The following is a 20,925-nucleotide window of genomic DNA, read 5'->3' as shown; positions in this document are numbered from 1 at the left end:
TGTTCTGACTTTTAACTTACTGGTATATTATTTTCTCCTCACTCTCTTACTCATTCGAGTATCAGAGTGCTTGTAGGTGGCAATTGCCCCTAGAACCCTCACCCTACCGCTGTGACATTGCCTCCGATTGTCCTATTTTGGTCAAGAAATAACACATATTATACTTTATTGAGTATGGTGCATGCTGAGTTTGAGTCGTACTATAGTGCTTGAAAGAGATTAACGCACAGATTTACTAAAAAATTGCCCCGCAGACTTCAACAATGTTAAAATTTGCCTAACACAATGCTGGACGGACTTCATCTGTTATGAAATTTGCTCGTGTTGGGCGAATTTTATTTAAACACGTGCACGGTATTTTCAAGGTGATATGAGAATTTCAAAATAAGGATATTTTTGATATTAGATATATTTAGTTATCCTGTATATTAATTAATTCGAGTAAAGTAGAATAATCCGTCGAGTTTTGGCTAGTGAGATATATAATCCACCATGATAAGTATAACACGAGTTAAAATAGTTAGCCTTTAAAATATAAAATAAAATCAACGTTAAATGGAATTGTATTGGGCTTGTGTGCGGATATGGGTCGGGCGGGTTCAACCCGGATTGAACCCCAAGAAACCATCCCTCACCGGTTCATCCCAACTGCATAAGCTCAAAAAAGCACAGCAAACAAGAAACATTTCTCTCTGAATTAGATCTCTCTGCAACGGCAACGGCAATGGCCGGGAGATCAGGGTTTGGTTCGGCGCGAACGATGATCGTCACCAACACGCCGGCAAAAGATCTCGCTTACACCAATTTCGCCTACTGCTCGCCCTCGGATCTCCGGAACTTCTTGGTCTCCGGGTCGAAGCTCGCCTTTGCCCTTGTCGCCGATGCTTTTGTCTTGTCCCTGTCATATCCTCCCTACTTTTCTTGCGCAACGTTTACATCTTAATTTCTTAATGCGGTCGCTGATCGGTATAGAACCTGATGTTGTTCCACTTTTAGTAGATTGGTGATGAATTATTCAAAATTTGTTGCTCTACAATTTCTCCATGTTTGGTGGCTTGGAAAGCAACAATAACTAACAACATAGGTCGGTTACATGAATTATAACTTTCCTTTTCGTTTCTATTCGTGCTCTTGTTTCCGTAAGGTCCATATGATTATACCTCTTTTGATAAATACTTGTTTGATCCACTCTTCCCATAGGAGTTTCTATTGGGCATTTTCAGAGCTTTTGCAGCCGTCACGTTTAGTTCTGTTATTTCTTATTTTTTCCTGCATATGTTTAAATCTATAGTTTTAGAGTCCCGGATGGTTCCCAAACTTAGCAGACGGCATTGATTTTATGGGTCAACTGCATTCACATTGCATGCACTGAATTTCTCAAAATGATGTATCTTACATTTAGACGGGAAGGAAAAGATTTTGAGACCGCTTCTGTAATCTCTCCACTTTCACATTTGCTGGATGATGACGATTGATATTGGTTTTGTCTACAACAAGGAGTGAGGAGTCAAAGGGTTAGGCCAGGATTATCATGGAAAATATGTGCTTGCAAAGAGATATTATGGTCCGAGCAGTAGGTGGTGCATGTTAGAAAATTTAAGTTTCTAAAGACAGTTTAGAAATTATAAATGTTGGGATTCAAATGAGGAAAGGCCCAAATAGATGGATATCTATAGTATTCCATTCCCTTTTTTGTTCTTATTTTAACCATTGGCCTTCTTCAACTTGCTTCTTCAGCTTGGCCCAGGGCCCCAAACATGTCTCACCTATGTCCAAATTGACACTTTAACGTGCATCTGATTCTAAAGAAATCATAGACGATAGAGCACAGTTACGTGTGTGTCCTACATGTGTTCATGGATGGTTCATAAGTTTGTAACCCACACAAGTTGGACATGGAAAAACTTAAAAAAAAAAAAAAAAAGTAAACATGTCTGTTTCCCAGCATTGTTCAAATCAAATTGCTTAAATACATAAAAACTTGTTTTCATGGTTTCAAATGTCTGTAGTGCAATCTGTGTTGTTAATAGGTCCATAAGTGGAGATGATGTCTACACATCTAAGGGGAAGAGAGAAGCCACTTCATACATGTTTGATATATGGGAGAGAAATTGTGAAATGATAAATTATTGCTAGAATGGTCATTTAGTAAGTTGTATCCCTTGTTTTCTTAACAAAAAACCACTCCACATGAAAGCATACCTAATGGCCACATTGCCCTCAATGCAATCCAACGTCGCCATGCTAAAGTTTCTGCTGGGGACACAATATCCATCAGCAGGTTGACAATCAGAACTTCATAGGTATATATTTATTGTTGCTTTCATTTTCCCAATTTGTTAATGCTATATGGTGACAATCTTCATAGATTTGTTCCACCGGATGACTTCAACCTAGCATTGCTTACTCTTGAACTGGAGTTTGTAAAGAAAGGGACAAAAGATGAGCAGGTATGGGCTTTTTCCATTTTTGTTACCCTTTAATGAGTAAATTAGCATAATATATTGCTCTGATGGTTTAAATGTTTTGCACCATTTGATTGCTTGATTTTTTTAATCAGGCAAGAACAGCAGGTTATTGCCATCATTCTTTAACTGTTATGCATGAAGTAATGAGAAATTTTTGTTTGACAGGTTGATGCTGTTTTGTTGGCTCAGCAGATCCGGAAGAGATTTATCAACCAGGCAAGTGCTTCATGTTGCTTTCCTTATTCTCCTTGATATACATTTGGACACTATTATTCTGAGGCCAGCCCACACTCTTATTCTCGTTGATGGAAGTATGATATGATCTTATTCATGTCTCATGAATGTTTTATGCAGTCATTGTCACTCTCTTGTTCCATTTACTAGGAAAACTAAATGAGAGATTATTGTATGCAATATTTCTATGTAGCAAAATTTCAAGAAACATTATTTGGTACTTGAAGCAAATATAAGTTTAGTTCTCGTTCTTCCTTGTCATATTTATAAACCCCCCCCACCCCCCCCAACCCCCAACACCTGACACCCCTACACACACACAATAGATAAGAAGGAAAAAAAAAAAAGGAAGGGAAAAGAAACTTGTTTTCTTTAAATTAAAGAAATTCATTTATTGAGATATTGCATTTGCAACTGCAACAAGTAGTGGCAAAAACTAGAACAGGTTTAGCAACAGAAGCTGATCTGTTAGTCAGGTGTTGGAGCTTGAAGTTGAAGTGATTTGGCAGAAAATTTCATTTATACGATATGAATTTGACTATTGATATTGATCAATATGCAGTATTTAATCTCTTTTTCTTCATTACCCTGGTTTTTTTTGGTCAAAAATTGACTTTGATGCCCCATGACCTGCAGGTTATGACAACAGGACAGAGGGTAACATTTGAGTATCATGGCAATGGTTATATTTTTACTGTTAATCAGGCTGCTATAGAGGGACAAGAAAAATCAAGCAGTATTGAGAGAGGGATGATTTCAAGTGAGACATATATAGTCTTTGAAGCATCAAACTCCAGTGGAATAAAGGTTATTTCTTTGCTATCCTTGAAGTTTGCTTTCTTGCCTTCCCATTTACTTTTTTGGAATTCAGTCTTTGCTTCTCATTAATTTATATGATTTTATTCTTCACAAATATTGCTCCAGATTTTCTTAGGTGGAGCAATGTATTGGTTCATTATTTAACCGACTTCTATGCAGATTGTCAACCAGCGTGAAGCTGCTAGCAGCAACATCTTTAGGCACAAAGAGTTTAATCTTCAGTCCCTGGGAATAGGTGGATTAAGTGCAGAGTTTGCTGATATATTTCGGAGAGCCTTTGCTTCTAGAGTTTTTCCTCCACATGTGACCAATAAGTAATATTCTATCATTAAATCTTTTCTCAATTTATTCTGTACTTTTATTACTTTAGGGGTAAATAATTTCTTAACATTTGTATGCATCAAAAAATTTTAATGCTTCAGATTAGGCATCAAGCATGTCAAGGGAATGCTGCTCTTTGGACCACCAGGTACTGGAAAGACGTTAATGGCTCGTCAAATTGGAAAAATGTTGAATGGGAAGGAGCCAAAGGTATGGATTTATGAAGTCGTTGGGTTGTGTTATTCTTTCAAAATTATTGGTTGTATTTAGTATGCTACTTTTTCTTTTTCATTGTCAAACTGTTTGCATACATCTTTATTATTGCTTAGGTCAATTATATGAATGATCAGATGGTTGGCTTGTTTAAGGAAATGTGAAGAATAATGTCAACTTAGGTTGAATCGCTTCTTATGATCACAACAACATATCAAGCCTTACTCCAATTAGGTGGGGTTAACTACATGAATTCTAACTCACCAATCATTTTTATCTATGACCACCATTTATTTTTTAAGGCAATTAGAACTCATCTTCTACCTAAGAGTTTTAGCAAAATACCTCTTTTGCTAAAGACTTGTTCTCTTTCATCCACTCTACTCACATGAGCTTTTGTTGATATCCTTCTCACACCAAACCATCTTAATCATGTCACATGTATCTTACCTTTGACCTTATTACTAATAACCTCATTTCTAATTATATATTTTCTTGTATGGTAGCACATCTATCATAATGTTCTCACCCTTGTTATGCTCGTGTTCTACAAATATTAGTGTTTTATTGTCCGACATTATGTCCCATAAACAGTGTTGGTTTTGTAGCCACCTCGAGACATTTTTCTTTTAGCTTTAATGAATCTTATTATTACTTAAAATTTTTTAACACACTTTTTCATTTTAACTACCACTACCAACAACAACAACAACAATCATAAGCCTTAATTCCATTATGGGAGGCCAACTACATGAATAATAGATATCCAATCAGTTTTATCCATGGCAATATTCTCTATAAGGCTATCATATTTTATGTCGTGTCTAAGGGTTTTCCATATAGTTTTGTTTGGTCTTCCTCTCCTTATTTTGCTATAAATTTCCTCCATTTCATCCACTTGCCTCAGCGGTGCTTTTTTCAATTTGCTTCTCACATGTCCAAACCATATTAATTATTTCTCTCTCATTTATCTTCAATGGGTGTGACTCTCAACTTTATTACATATATTGCTATTTCTTGTTTTGTCTTTTCTTGTATGGCCGCACATCCACCATAACATTTTCATCTAGTTACAATCATATTTTGTACATGTTGGTACTTAACTGCCTAACATTCTTAGTCATATAACAAAGATAGTCTTATAACCATCTGATAAAACTTCCCTTTTAGCTTTAAAGAAATTTTATGATTGCATTTCTCTAATTTAATCATCCTGCATTTATTCTATGAGTAACATTCTCCATAATCTCCCCTTCTTTCTAAGCAATTGGTCTAGGATATCGGAATTGATATTTTTTTTTTTTGGAATAATGTGATCTCTACATAATATCATCCACATTTATATTTTTATTGAACTTACATTCCACGTAATTTTTTTAACACTTAGTTTATCACCTTTGGACTTTGAAGTGTTTCTTCATAATTCAAATTTATTATTCATGCTTTCTTTTGTTTCATCTATCAAGATAATGTCATCTTCAAATAACATACATGAAGGAACTTCTTTTTGGATGTGTTTCGTGATTTCATCCATAATAAGAGGAAAGAAGTAAAGACTCAATGCAGATCCTTGAGTAATCCAATTGTAATTGTGAAAGCCTTAGTAACTTCTTGACAACACGTTTCTACTTGATAATGCATGTCCTTAATAACCTATATATAATTAATTATTACACCTTTCTTCTCCAACGCCTTTCACAATATGTCTCTAAGTACTCTGGTATAAACTTTTTTTCCAAATTTATAAGCACCATATGCAAAGCTTTTTAATTTATTAAGGACTCCATAAGTAGATAGCTTCCATTGTTAACCCTGCCAGGCATAATAATCATATTAGATTGTAGATACCTTACCCAAAGTTTCAGTGTGCTTCTCATTAGCATGATCCCTCTATAATTTTCACAGCTTTGAACATCTCTCTCTCTCTCTTTGTAGATAGCCACTAAAGTGTTTTTTCTCTGCTTGTTTGGCATCCTTGTTGATTTAAGGATCACATTGAATAATTTGTTTGCCAAAAAATGCCCCCTTCTATGCATTTCCATTCTTCCATTGGAATATTATGTTGCCCAACTACTTTATTATTCTTCATCATTTTCAATGTTTGCTTTAATTTGTTCGAACAAATGTCTATAGAACATGTAATTCCTGTCTTTGTTAGAGTTACTAAGATGCCCCAACATAACCTTGTTTCTCGCCTTTCATTGGATAGTTTTGAGAACTACTCTCTCCATCTTTCCTGGATCGCCCTCTCATTTACTAGCACATTTAGATTTCAGTCTTTTAGGCATTTTGCTTGACTCAAATCCTTTGTTTTTCTTTCCCTTGCTTTAACTAGTTTATATAAATATCTTTCCCCTTCTTTTGTGTCAAATTATTGGTATAAATTTTTGAAAGCTTTTGGCTTTGCTTCACTAATTGCCTTCTTTTTGGACGGATTCATCCAAGGTATTTGAATTAATCTTTTATTGGGATGACTTGCTCTCAAGTCTAACTTTAACGTCACCCGCTTATATTTTTGTCTCGTCCACTAACTCTAAGTCATCTGCAAACAACATACACCAAGGTACCTCTGCTTGGATATGTTTGGTGAATTCATTCATCAATAGGGCAAATAGGTAATGGCTTAAAGCAGATCCTTGATGTAACTGCAATTTAAAAGTATCATTAAACTTAATACATATATTAAATTGTGTTTATATATCAATCAAGAACTTCCAGGAACCATTTGTGCCCCAATAAATGTGATTATGGAAACAAATGTGCATTGGCTAGATTTTAAGAGTTGTAAGAAGAAAGTAAAGATGTACACATCCAGTTATTGCCATCGTTTTGCCATGTCTGTTACACTAGGAAATTGGGCATTTGCTTTTCTTGATACCTTGTTCTCGAGCCTTATTTTTGCACACCAAGTACAGTGTGAAAGACACCTGCCATGATAGTGGCCAGCCACTGCATGGTTCTGAGAAATTCTTGATGTTTACATTAGATTGTACTTAACTCACAAAACATGGTAGAAGGACTATAGTCCATCATGCAAGTCTTAGATTCTTCTTGAGGTCTTTTTATGCTTGTGAAAGCCCATTCATGTGTTCTATGTACTTGAAATTACTGCTAAACTCCATCCTTCACATGGGAGCATTTCCTTTTATGATGCCATAATGCAGATGCATTGCCATCCTAGATTGTATGGTTCTGTTCTGTTCAAGCTGATTAAAAATTCTTGAATTCTGTTTGATCTGCATGGTTTATACTGTGTTTCGCGTCGATCTGGTGCATGCTAATGTTTGCTATAGTGTGATTAACAATTCTTTTTACTCTAGATTGTCAATGGACCTGAAGTACTGAGCAAATTTGTTGGTGAAACTGAGAAGAATGTGAGAGATTTATTTGCTGATGCTGAACAGGACCAGAGGACCCGAGGTAAAGGATTATACTGGAAAAAGTGACTTCTGATTACCCACTCTTATATATAATTATTTGGTTTCCTGTTCTCAGGGGATCAAAGCGACTTACATGTTATCATATTCGATGAAATTGATGCAATTTGTAAGGTAGCTCTCAAAACCTCAGTCTAACGTTCCTTTCAGTTCTCGAGAATTGTGCGTTTGAGAATAAATGTCATCTATGATTTTCAGTGGTTCCTTTGAATGTGTTTCAATGGTTTAATGTTGAATGGACTTCTTTTTCTTTTCTGTTTTGCTCCCTTCTGCCTTTTGTTGAAGCAAACTACTTGGTGTTATGCGCATTTAACTGTTGCTTTATCGTGGAAGTAGTGTTGATTTTGATTAGTAATTCGAGGTTTTGAGTTTCAGATTGAACAGTGCAATCCTGATCCATAAATACAAGTCCCTTGCATAGCAATCTAATCCTTTTACTGGAGACTGTCTGACAGAGTCTTATTATTATATTTTAAGGTTCTAAGAAATTATGTTGGCCGGATACTTGTTTGTATTTCTAAACTTCTCAGTGGCCAACATGCAAGATAGAGGCCACCAATATTTCTTTGTTTTGTTGACATGATCAATTATTTTTATGGTTTTTTAGGCCTTCGTAATGTAATTGACTCAAAAGACTTTTTGGGTTGAGTTATAGAGGTCAACTTTGTGTATTATCCTTGGCCTTTTCGCAGAATCAAGTTTATAAAAGATAATTTTGTTTGATGCTAATAATTTACTATGTTTTGGTTAGTCTTATCTTCTGCGCATCAATTAGTTTAGGTTTGTAGTTCTCAAATGAGCCATGTATTAGTTAAGCATTCTGCATCATTCTGGTGTTACCCAATTGCATTGGTAATTTGTTATTTCCATTAATGACATTGTATTGATAATTATTTATTTGGTTCACAATTCATTCTTTGGTCTAACCTTGCAGTCAAGAGGTTCAACAAGAGATGGTACTGGAGTTCATGATAGCATTGTCAATCAGCTCCTAACGAAGGTTGGTTTAAAATTTTTTTGTGTGTCTTTAGAATGAATAAGAAAATTTCACAATGTAGCAAGGCTATGCCAATTTGACAGTAACTAATTTGAAACCATTTGCTATTTAGATAGATGGTGTTGAGTCTCTAAACAATGTTTTGCTGATTGGGATGACTAACAGGAAGGATTTGCTTGATGAAGCACTTCTAAGGTGACTTCCACATCACATTCTTCTTCTAGTTTCTGCTAAATAATTATTTCTGAATGCTATGATTGCCTAACAGAATCATTTATTGTTTGACATTTTTTTTTCTAAGTTATTTTTCAATGTTTCAGTTGTATTACTACTCTCCCAACAAGTTTCTAATTCTGAATAAATCAGATTTCAACCATTTCCTTTTCAGGCCTGGTCGTTTGGAAGTCCAAGTGGAGATTAGCCTCCCTGATGAGAATGGTCGTTTTCAAATTCTTCAGATTCACACAAATAAGATGAAAGAAAATTCTTTTCTTGCTCCAGATGTAGATTTGCTAGAGCTGGGTATGTGACTTGTGCCTTTTTTATGAGTTATTGTTGTTGCCATGATAGATTATCCAATAATTTTCTAATTGATTGTCATCACCATATCTGATTAGCAGCAACAAAAACACATCAAGCCTTAATCCCAGTAGATGGGGTTGGCTACATGGATTCTAGCATGCCAGTCATCTCTATGTGTGCTCATATCTTTTGGACGGCTAGTAACCACATGTCATGGCAAAGAAATTTTTACCAACTGTTTCATCATCTTTTTGTATCTATTCTGTTATAAATTTCTTCCATTCACCCACTCTCCTCATTGAAGTGTTTCATGGTCTTCTTCTCATATGACCAAACTATCTTAATCATGTTTTCTGCATTTTATTTTCAATAGATGCCACTCCAACCTTATTATAAATAATCTCATTTTTAGTTTTGTATTTTCTTAATATTCTCATCTTGGTTACACTCTTGTTTTGGCTTATATTGGAGCCTAACGTAACATTGTGTGTCATGTAACATAGCCAGTTTTATAGTTGTCCTATAATATTTCCCTTTTGGCTTTAAAGAAATTTTACAATCACATGAAATGCTGAAAGCACTTCACCATTTTTGACCTTCCTATCTTAATTTTGTGAGTAACATTCTCACTAATACTGCTGTCTTTTTGAAGAATTGATTTGAAATACTTGAATTTATATTTTCTTGGGATAACTTGATCATCAAGTCTCACCATAACATCATCCATGTTAGCACTATTAATGGAGTTTAATATGAGGGGTGGTGGATAAAATTGGGTTTATGAAAATTTTGACAAATATATATAAACTAAAATGAAGAACAAAAAATAGAGTGTAGGGATAGAGAAAGCAAGCATGACAAATTCATAGTGGTTTAGCTTATCCCCAGCCTATATCCAAGATGCATTCCTCTCCGACTAGAGATTTCAATCCTCTATCTCAAAACCACAAGATACATGCGTGATTGGCCAAATAAATAGTTTCAATTTCTTCTTCTTCTTCTTCTTCTTTTCTTTGTTAATATTAACATGTAAAGTTTGACTTGGAACCTTGTTCTTTTTCACAATGAGTTGAAGCAAAACACACCCTTTTCTCCTTTTATGCATTTACTCAGTGGAGTTTAGAGCTTGCTTTTTATATATTTTTACTTTAAATTGGGAGATCAATGTCAAATGTGCATGCATCAGAAGATTTGGGTGTTTCAGTTAACTAAATCTCCTAATAACATTTACTGCTTCCCCCTCTCAATGCAGCTGCTCGGACAAAGAATTATAGTGGGGCTGAGCTTGAAGGTGTTGTAAAGAGTGCAGTATCATTTGCTTTAAATCGACAATTAAGCATGGATGACCTAACTAAGCCAGTAGATGAGGAGAGTATCAAAGTCACAATGGAGGACTTTTTAAATGCTCTCTATGAAGTTAGGCCAGCATTTGGAGCTTCCACCGATGACCTTGACCGCTGCAGGTAGGACTAGTTGATTGATCTTTTACTTACTTTTTTATGAATTTCTTCCTAGATTGTCATATAAGCTTTGAACCATCTACCTAAGATATCATTGATGATCTGATTCACATTTCTTTTTTAAAACTCATAGCCTGTAACTGTTCCTAATTATCGCATTCTGTATTTACTTTTGGAAATATGTGTGCTGACCAACAAGGTGTATAACCTTTCTTTGTGCCACATTTTAATAGGTAAGCTATTGGTTTCACTGCAGTTGCCACCTTCTTTTGCCTCCATCTACTTTACCCATTTACTACCTTGTCACATGCAGCTTCCATCACGAGGCTGTTACGAAAACTCTACTTTTATGCTTGAAATAGAATGAAAGCCTGTTGCGTGGTTATGCAACTTAGATTGTTTTGGTGCATCTATGCTGTAGACAGGGTTAGTGCAAACAATGTGATTGGAAGGTGTTTCTTATATTCAGCAGTAGTTAAGATAGTTCAATCTCACCATATATATTTTCTTCCGGTGTCTATTTGATGACTTAAGCTAGGGTTACCACTAAAAGATCCATGCTCCTCCTTCACAATTGAAGAAGGATTTAAAAAACAAGAACAAATACAAAAACCAGGCCATGTGTGTATCTTATGCCTTTTTAAAGACCAATATATATATATATTTATTTGAAATTAAAGGAGAAACTATATGCATGATGGCATAATTTTATATCAAGAAACATTTCTTAAATGTCTTCAATCTTCTGAATGAAATTTGCAGGCTTAATGGTGTTGTAGATTGTGGTGCGCGACATGAACACATATATAAGAGAACCATGTTATTGGCCGAGCAAGTAAGAGTTAGCAAAGGAAGCCCACTTGTCACATGTCTTCTGGAAGGGCCAAGTGGCAGGTAAGTGCTGTGATTTTTTGTCTTCTCTAGCGTACGCTCAATTCTCTAAATCTTATTTGTTTTGGACAGTGGCAAGAGTGCAATGGCATCTAGTGTTGGTATTGACAGTGATTTCCCCTATGTTAAGATAGTAAGTAATCCTTTTAATTTGTCAATAATAGTTATTCAAGTCGATTTTCTCTCTCACTTACACACCCTCCAACTGACCTCTATTGCTATCATTCTAAATTCTAATTTTGGCCCATGTCAGATCTCTGCCGAGTCGATGATTGGACTTAGTGAAGCAAGTAAATGTTCTCAAATTGTCAAGGTATTTGAGGATGCTTACAAATCACCATTAAGCATCATTATCCTTGATGACATTGAGAGGTAATTCTAGCTGAGTCTAAATTTATTCTTTTTCAATATGTCCATCCTTCATCCCACTGATGTTAGACATTTGGCATTCACTACTGCAGGCTACTGGAGTATGTTGCAATTGGACCTCGGTTTTCTAACTTAATTTCTCAAACATTATTGGTCCTTCTCAAAAGGCTTCCTCCCAAGGTTTCTCCTTGACATATTTCATTTACGGGCTGGTTATTAAAGTAGTTGATTGTGCTCTTCTTGTCAAATGCATCTTTGGTGGCTTGATGCCTGTGGAAGACTTCACACATCTCTGACTGGTTAACATTTGTGTTGGCCCTTTTCAAAGAAATTTACCCTGCATATGGCCTTTTAGGAGAAGTTCTATCATTTATTGCAAATGGATGATTTTTTCTTTCCTTTGGCATGGCTCATATCTAGAAGCTAAATAATTTGCACCTTTAAAATATTTAGAAGATAAAATATATATATATATATATATAAACAACAACAACATATCCAGCCTTTATCCCACTTTCTAGACTTCCATGTATTTTTGTCTTTTATCATATCTTCATTTAGACCCATACACTTCATATCAAACTTTAATGTCTCTCCCAACGTCTTCTTGGGTCTACCTCTTATCTCTTTTTTTGACTAATTGTTCTATTTCATCAACTCTCCTCACAAGAGCGTCTCTTGGTCTTCTTCTCACATGACCAAACCATCTTAGTCTAGTCTCTCTTATATTCTCCTCTATTGGCACTATTCCTATCTTATTATGAATAACCTCATTTCTAATTTTATCTTTTCTTGTATGGCCGCACATCCATCTTTGCATCCTCATCTCCAATACGCTCGTCTTTTACTCATGTTGGTATTTGACTGTCCAACATTCTGAGCCATACAACAAAACTGGTCTTATAACTGTCCTATAAAATTTTTCTTTCAGTTTTAATGGGATCTTACTATTACATAACACCCCCGATGCATTTGTCCATTTTAGCCAACTTGCCTTAATTCTATGCGTGACTTCCTCGTGAATTTCTCCATCTTTTTGAAGCACTTATCCCAAATATCGAAAATGGTCTTTTCTTTGTATGATTTGGTCTTCCAATTTTATTATAACATCCTCCATACTTGCATTCTTACTAAATTTACATTCCATATATTTTGTTTTCCTTCTATTTAATTTAAATCCCTTAGATTCTAAATTGTTTCTCCATAACTCAAGCTTAGTGTTCACTCCCTCTTTTGTTTCATCCACCAATACTACGTCATCTGCAAATAGCGTACACCATGGCACCTCTATCTAAATGTGTTTAGTGAGTTCATCTATTACTAAAGCAAATAAGTATATACTTAGTGCATAACCTTGATGCAGTCCCATTGTAATTTTAAACGATTCAGTATTCCTTCCGCATGTTTTGACCCTTGTCTCTGCACCGTGATACATGTCCTTAAGGGCTTGTATATAGACTATTCGGACTCATTTCTTCTCTAAAACCCTCCATAATACTTCTCTAGGGATCTTATCATAGGTCTTTTCTAGATTTATAAACACCACATTCAGGTCATTTTGATGATCTTGATACCTTTCCATTAGACGCCTCAGTAGGTATATAGCTTTCATTGTTGATCTATCAGGCATAAAATCAAACTGATTTTCGGAGACGTCTATTTATTTTCTGAGCCTCTGCTCTATTACTCTCTCCCAGAGTTTCATGGTATGACTCATTAACTTAATTCTTTTGTAATTTTCACAGTTTTGAACATCTCTTTGTTCTTGTATATAGGAACTAAAGTACTCTTCCTCCACTCATCTAGCATATTTTTTTATTTAAGGATCGCGTTAAATAATTTCGTTAGCCAAAAGATGCCCTCTTCTCCCATGTATTTCCATGCTTCTATTGGTATATTATCCAATCCCATCGCCTTATTATTTTTCATCTTTTTTAATGTTTGCCTTATTTCTTTTGAACTTATGCGTCAATAAAATGTATAGCTTACGTTCCCTTCGGAGTTACTAAGATGTCACAACTTAACTCTTGTGTCCCCACCATCATTGAATAATTTTGTGAAATACTCCTTCCATCTCTCCTTAATCGCTCTCTCATTCACTAATACATTTTGGTTTTCATCTTTTATGCATTTTACTTGGTTTAGATCCCTTGTTCTTTCTTTTACTTTAGCTAATTTATATATATCCCTTTCTCCATATTTTGTATCAAGTCATTTATATAGATTCTCATATGCTTTTGACCTTGCTTCACTAACAGCTGTTTTTGCTGCCTTTTTCGCTTCTTTATAATTTTTTAGGTTTTCATTACTGCACTGATATAAAACCTTATAGCAAGTTTCTTATTTCTAATTTTCAATTGTACCTCTTCATTCCACCACCAAAACTCCTTAAGGTTTGGGACTCTACCATTTGTCTCTCCAAGGAGTTTGGGACTCTACCATTTGTCTCTCCAAGGACTACCTTTGCAGTGCTTCTCAGGACAATAGCCATTTCTCTCCACATTTGGTTTGCCTGTCCTTCTCCATTCCATTCCCTTCTTCCCCTTAATTTTTCTTTGAAGATTAATTGTTTCTCCCCTTTTAAATCCCACCCCTTAATTCTTGGATTTTGTTTTATGTGATTTTTTCTTTTCCAATTTCTTATTTGGACGTCAAGTACCAAAAGTCTATGTATATATATATATATATAAATTGTTATTCTCAAAATCAAGATAGATGCAAAATTGTCTGAACATATTTGACAGTTTAAGACTCCTTTTTCTCCTTTTTTTTCTTTGTGGGAGGGGGGGGGGGGGGGGGGGGGGTTAATTTCTTTACTAGAAAACAAGAGGGCAAGCTTTGCTGGCAACAGGTAGGGCTTCTCATTTTTGACTAGGCCATGGGTTCAAATTATGCAAATGTGCTCTTTGCAAAGTAGGAAGTCTCGTGTATTAAGGACACCTTTTAAACTTCTAACAAAGGAAATTTAATTGGACAAGAAAGAGCCAGATGAGAATACGACATGGGGATATTGTGAATTCTTTATCTAGTAGCATGCAAACCTCCCTTATAATACATTATCTGTTTAGGTATGATTTACTTAGTTTTAGCTCTCTCTCTCTCTCTCTCATGATTGCCGACCATTGTCCTCTTGTAGATTTATTATAATTTCACACTATAACGGCTGGCCTCCCGGAGCTGCCCCTCTTTCATGATTGCCGACCATTGTCCTCTTGCAGATTTATTATAATTTCACACTATAACGGCTGGCCTCCTGGAGCTCCCGCTGGCATAGGAGATCCGTGAGAGAGTCGTCAAAGATGAAATATAGAAACACAATCCAACAAAAGCCAACCACATGGACAATACTGTAATCAACAAACCCTGCATATATATATATATATATATACATCACCATGCCATTACAATATTCTCCTTGGACTTAACTGCCCATACATTACAAAATATCTAAAGGACTATGGAAAATTACAAAATAAAACTCCTTTCCTTGCCCTCAAAACAACCCCTAAGGATCTTCAGGTTGAGAAGACATCTGTAAATAGATCTAACACAAGACTCAACTGCGGCTAGACCCGTCACCTTCCTTGGCTTTCCCTTTGACTCTACCTGAAATGACACAAGGAAGCAATATGAGCCACAAGGCTCAGCAAGTCTATAAAACAGATATGGATCACAACAATATGAGGCATGATATAACAACTACAAATATGTAAGACCATCTCACTGAGGAGGAACAACAGTAGGTAGTAACGTAAACAAGATCAAATCAAGAATTCTCCTATCATGAATAAAAATATCAATGACCATGCCTCTATGCCATGCTGCATGCCAGCTCATAAATGAACACACATCATATGCAAATTTGGACTAACATCCACCCACAACCTAGTTCATACTAGGCGTCGTTTTGAGCCGAAGCTCCCACGATCAAGCATAAGCCCCATTGGCTTGGTAGGATATTTTTTAGGTTCACGTGGACACACCGCCATACAAAATACGCAGACACATTGTCATACAAGATACGCAGACACACCGCCATATAAGATACGCGGACACACCGATTTATAAGATATGCAGACACACCGCCATATAAGATAATGGGTGCACACACACATACCCATTTACAATATGCAACACTATGCATTATTATGGATTTATCTTCCATTACCTCCTTTGGAAGTAATTTATGTAGGGATTACCCTCCTTCACGCCTTTATACATCCATAGCACCCAATGCCCCCTTTCATGGAAAATTTGCATAAATGCACGTATGATTGAACAACCATTTTCCCCACCCTCCAAAGATGATAAGTTGAAATTGATAGAGGGGCTTGCTAGAGGATCATAAGATGAGTTGGGAGGATATTGGAAGCATAAAATGAAGAATCAAGTAACCATTGAAATCGAACTGTTGACCGATGGAGGGAAACTATCGACAGACTGAAGTCATGCTTCAATCTATCGACAGATGAACCCCCATCTATTGACATATTGCCTTTTATAAACCCCCATCTATTGATAGATGTCTTACATCTGTCGACTGACAGAATGCCATTGCACCATCTATCCACTGATTTGACCAACCTAGTCGACATACAACCTCTCCAACCTGAAAATCAACTTACGAAAGGCCAAAAACACATACAAGCAACGCCAAACTTTTGCATGCAAGTACACCCTAACAACAAACACACCATTTCTTTTAAAAATATGGGGTGAATCAAGTCCCCGTTTAGATGATAGGCACGGTTTACCAAAAATTTAAGAAAAACGACACGAGCTGCAAACAACCAGGTTTTTTACAACACCCCTTCCCAAGGTGAAGGGTTTTATGAAATTTTTACCCAAAAATGGTTGATTCAAGATTCACCAAGGGAGAGGGGAATCAAAGCTTACACTAACAGGGAAGCTTGCCAAGAAAAAGAGATAGTATCGGAACTTGCCTTAGTTGATGGACGAATCCAAAGAAGAAAGCAAGCTACAAACCAAGCCACCAAAACTGACAAATAACCTTCTAAATTCAGCAACCGATCTCTTCTTTGGCATCAATAAGAAGAAGATAAAGTTGAAGATTGGATGGAGCAAGAAGAGAAGAAGAATTGGGAGAAAAAGGAAGAAGATGAAGAAGAATTGCTCAAGGCCTCCTTTATATACTTCTCCCTCTTTCCCAATTTACCCTTGCACTTGCTAGTATTTACCAAATTGCCACTCCCTTTTTCCTCCATTAAATTAAATGGAAAATGCCCACATATATACATATACAAAATGCAATCGGCAGCCCCATTCCTCCTCCAATTCCAATCTCCTAATTTTGACTTTTCCACATCTCTTGTATTTGAATTTTCCCAATTCCACCTCCTTTGACTTTTCAAAGCCTCCTTCCTTCATTTTTACTTTGAATATTCAATACCACATGGCTTTCATTTAGTTTTCAACTTGCTCAACACTTGCAATATTTAAACCATCTAAATTAGTTATGCCAAAATGTAACACACACCAAGTAAGGCCAAAATATCCTAGACCTTGCTATTGGATTGTTACACACACTATCTTAGGTTTTGCGTGTATTATGTCTTCGCTATAATATTGCTTGTGTTTTCCTATTGTACCTGTTGGTTTCACCATGTCTATTAAGTGATGGAACACAACTATATCAATTATTTTCATTTACCATCATCTCATGAAACTTCTCCATATGAAATGGTGTTGGAACTTCATTTCATCATTGCTTCAAGGAGGGCATCCAATATAAAATTTTGCCACATTGTTCTTTTAGTGGATTTGTATCGTCAATGTAATTTTTAGAAGTCAATTGACATTATGAATTATGTGCCACTGACCCTAACTTGGTTAGGATAAGGTGCAGTTGATGATGATGATTTGTGTGCTATAATATGTGTGACATTTACTTAACCTTGTCCCTAGTGATATGGGTCATCATTGTATGCTTCAGACGCATAATGCATTATCTGTGTTTCAGGGGAAAAATGTACTTGTGATTGGTACAACAAGTGAAGTGACTTTTCTGGATTCAATTGGCATTTGTGACGCATTTTCTGTCACATACCATGTTCCAACACTGAAGTCAGAAGATGCTAGAAAGGTAAAGCTTCTATTTTTGCAACACAAGATGGTGACTACATTGCCATGTTCCCCCCCCCCGTTTCTCTCTCTCTAATTTTATTTAGGGCTTTTGCCTTGTTAAACTCATAAAACTTGAAGATTACATCATTATGTTTTCCTCAATTTACCTGGCACAGAAACATCTTCTGAGGATTTTGAATCAGTTCTGGTGACCGTGTTTCTTCTATGTTTAGAGAAAAGATAGGCAATCTTGTAAAATTTATCACATGCGATGATCTTCTAGTGACATTTTATCTTCTGCCCAACAGGTGCTACAACAACTTAATGTTTTCTCTGAGAATGATGTTGATGCTGCTGCCGAGGCCTTGAATGATGTAAGCTCATGAGTTATATAACATCTTCATTTTCCTCTCCAACCACCTGCATGCTTGTCTGTGTGCTAGTATTACATAATATTTTATTTTAATCATTTTTAGTGACAATGCAAAAGGCAGTATAAAGTAATTATTATCATTACTATTTTGTCTTTCATTTGTGCCTATTACTTTTAGGAGTAATACCAAATCCATCATCCAGAAACAGTTCTCCCCTTTGGCTGTTCTTTTTTTTATGTTGTCTGTATCTAAATAAAGAATAATACAAAAAGTGATGAAAAACTAATAGAACTAATAAGTAGTGCAGAAATTTGAACAGTGATAAAATGATTTGTTTTTTGTTTTGTTTTTTTCTTGATTTGTTCTTGTTTTTGCTATAGATGCCGATCAAGAAGCTCTACATGGTAGTTGAAATGGCTGCTCAAGGAGAACAAGGAGGGGGAGCAGAAGCCATTTACTCTGGCAAAGAGAAGATCAAAATTTCTCACTTCTATGACTGCCTTCAGGACATAGTCAGATATTAGCAGTGTAGTTCCTTCTGACCTTCTCCACAAAGTTCATGTGAACCAAGGGTTTCTATAATTGCAATGTTGATGTTATTCTTTGCCTTTCTCATTTGTTAACACTTAATCCACTGAGCATTTGCTTTAACTTTGGAGTTTCTGTTGTGGGATTTCATTAGAGTATCTGTAAACTCCCAAGTTTTGAGATTATTATTTTTGCATTTCCAGCTGAAACAAGTGTCATGCAATGCTACTGCCATCTCAACAGCACTACAAAATGAAGGTGTATGGCCTGTGATAAATGGCCAAGCTAGACAATCTGGCGTTGTTGATGCTTGACACCATCTTGATAGAATGTTCCAAGTTATCGTATTGCAGTTCTCAAACTCTTAACTCTATTATCGTGTGAATTTAAAATTATATGTTAAATTGTCTAAATTATTAATGGAATATGGCATGTGATTTGCAGTAAAGGTGTATTGGTGTTGAGTGGTTATTCATGTTCCTGCAAGTTCATTTAATGCTACTACACTAAATTAAATTATACAGGATTTAAAACAGACTCCAAAGAGAGTGGAATCTTTGAACCCCCCATGCCTTGGTTCAAGCTGCCACAACCCCAGGTTAAGTATGGATGATCTTATCGTAAAATTGGAAAGGTAAGCCATATTAATGAAAGATCAGTTCACATGTCTTGGGATTGATTATGGGCACTGTAGTTTCAACTTTTTATTTGGCTTCTATCGGTACAAGTTCGTTAAAAATTCAAGTGTTTAGTTGTAAAGTTGGAGTGAAGTTTGGTTCATTTTTTAAACTTATGACAGTCTTTTAAATCTAGCTTTTGACTTTCAAAGCTAAAAATTTGTTCATTAGTAAGCACATTACAAGCTTTTCATAAGCTTGTTTTTTCATAAACATTCATACATTTTACCTAAAGTCACACCAAATGAATCCGATATATAAATGATGGGGCAAAATGGTTAAATAAAAAAGTGCTTTTGGTGTTTTATATGACAATAAAATTATATTAAACCAAAAAAGAAGTGTTTTTATCTAATAAAAATGAGAGTTTTAACTTGGATTTTCAAAAAGTTCAACTTTATTATATGATATATAAATATTTAGCAATAAAATATTACCATGAGCAAAATGTGAATGTAAGAGATAAGTAGGTTAAAATCGATATACAACTACATAAGAAAAAATATTTTAAATAAGTTATTCTTAATAAGATAAAAATAATTTTTATTAAAAATAAAATATATGTGATGTAATTAAAATGATTTGGTCATGTGAATGGAAGTCCAGTAGAGGCTGTGGTGAGGAGAGTAAATGAAATGTTATCTAACAAAAGAGGTAAAGTCAAAAAATATTTGATAGAAAAAAAAATTAAATATGATGAGTTATTGGAATTTTAGAAAAAGACAAAATTATAAATAAAAATAATTTACTAAAATTCATAAAAACCCAATAAAAGTTCCATGGTAAAAGGGAAATAACTTTGTGTATCTTCAAGAATAATACATGTTCTGGGAACAAGATGAAATTGATTATAGACCAAGTCCATCTATTGTTCATAGTTTAAGTTTCATGGATATCATTTTAAGGTTATGACTTGTCTTTTGTTGTTGTGAATATGGTATAAGTTTAGATAGATTTATTCTTCTGCCCACATCAAGTTTACCCGATATAGGCACGCAGGAGGGGCTTGGGCCCCTCTCATTTTGCCTGTGGTAACAAACATTATGTTGCCTGACGCAGACAACATAACATTTTTGTAATTTAAATGATGAATAATGTTGAGTCGAACTTTTTATGGTTGGCACTCTTTCCAATAAGATTGGTTCTAATTCAGATTTTTTTGCAATCAAACAAAGCTATGATCTTGACCTGCCTGCCAGAGAAAGTAGAGAGGGCATGGCAATGATGACAGTGACCTAGTTGATATCTTCTGGATAAAAGATGGAAATATAAGTCTAAGGCCATGCTTTGTTAGATAAAAGAAACCAAAAAATGAAAAAGACCATTTGAAAGGTTGGCTACAATGAATAAGCAATAGCTCCACTAGCCTCCGGAAGGACCCTTGTCTGTCTACAGTGCCCTTTTCAAACCCTTAATTCAGAAGAAGCATATCACATAACATAAAGAACTATAAGAAAGAAAGAAAAAAAAGCTACTTGCAAAGTTAAAAAAATGTTTCCCAGAGTGTGTGGCATTCAGCCTTATTGTCATC

At 35.4% G+C, this 20,925-nt stretch overlaps 1 protein-coding gene across 2 annotated transcripts; it reads left to right on the top strand.

The window, feature by feature from the left end:
- Window positions 1-656: 656 nt before the first annotated feature.
- Window positions 657-19,090, top strand: LOC127792138 (vesicle-fusing ATPase). 2 transcript variants are annotated; one of them, XM_052322510.1, is made up of 21 exons: window positions 657-903; window positions 2,186-2,281; window positions 2,369-2,450; window positions 2,634-2,684; window positions 3,339-3,509; window positions 3,681-3,835; window positions 3,944-4,052; window positions 7,376-7,475; window positions 7,551-7,606; window positions 8,427-8,492; window positions 8,602-8,684; window positions 8,878-9,011; window positions 10,264-10,474; window positions 11,234-11,365; window positions 11,435-11,495; window positions 11,616-11,734; window positions 11,824-11,911; window positions 17,712-17,834; window positions 18,124-18,189; window positions 18,570-18,717; window positions 18,921-19,090. In XM_052322510.1, the coding sequence occupies exons 1-20, from the start codon at window positions 725-727 to the stop codon at window positions 18,711-18,713; spliced, it is 2,226 nt and encodes a 741-aa protein (XP_052178470.1). In that variant the 5' UTR covers window positions 657-724; the 3' UTR covers window positions 18,714-18,717; window positions 18,921-19,090. The 2 variants fall into 2 exon arrangements, with proteins under 2 accessions (XP_052178470.1, XP_052178469.1); XM_052322509.1 differs by having other exon boundaries at window positions 658-903; window positions 18,570-19,090.
- Window positions 19,091-20,925: the final 1,835 nt, after the last annotated feature.

The sequence above is a fragment of the Diospyros lotus genome, chromosome 15, assembly GCF_014633365.1.
Source record: "Diospyros lotus cultivar Yz01 chromosome 15, ASM1463336v1, whole genome shotgun sequence".
NCBI lineage: Eukaryota > Viridiplantae > Streptophyta > Magnoliopsida > Ericales > Ebenaceae > Diospyros > Diospyros lotus.
The sequence above is the reverse complement of the archived record's forward strand: the minus strand, read 5'-3'. Positions and strand labels throughout refer to the sequence as shown.

Coding starts and splice junctions, on each gene's coding strand:
- LOC127792138 (XM_052322510.1), top strand. CDS start 725: ATGGCCGGGAGATCAGGGTTTGGTTCGGCGCGAACGATGATCGTCACC. Junction 11,366..11,434: donor CTGGAAGGGCCAAGTGGCAG/GTAAGTGCTGTG, acceptor TGTTTTGGACAG/TGGCAAGAGTGCAATGGCAT. Junction 11,496..11,615: donor ATTTCCCCTATGTTAAGATA/GTAAGTAATCCT, acceptor GGCCCATGTCAG/ATCTCTGCCGAGTCGATGAT.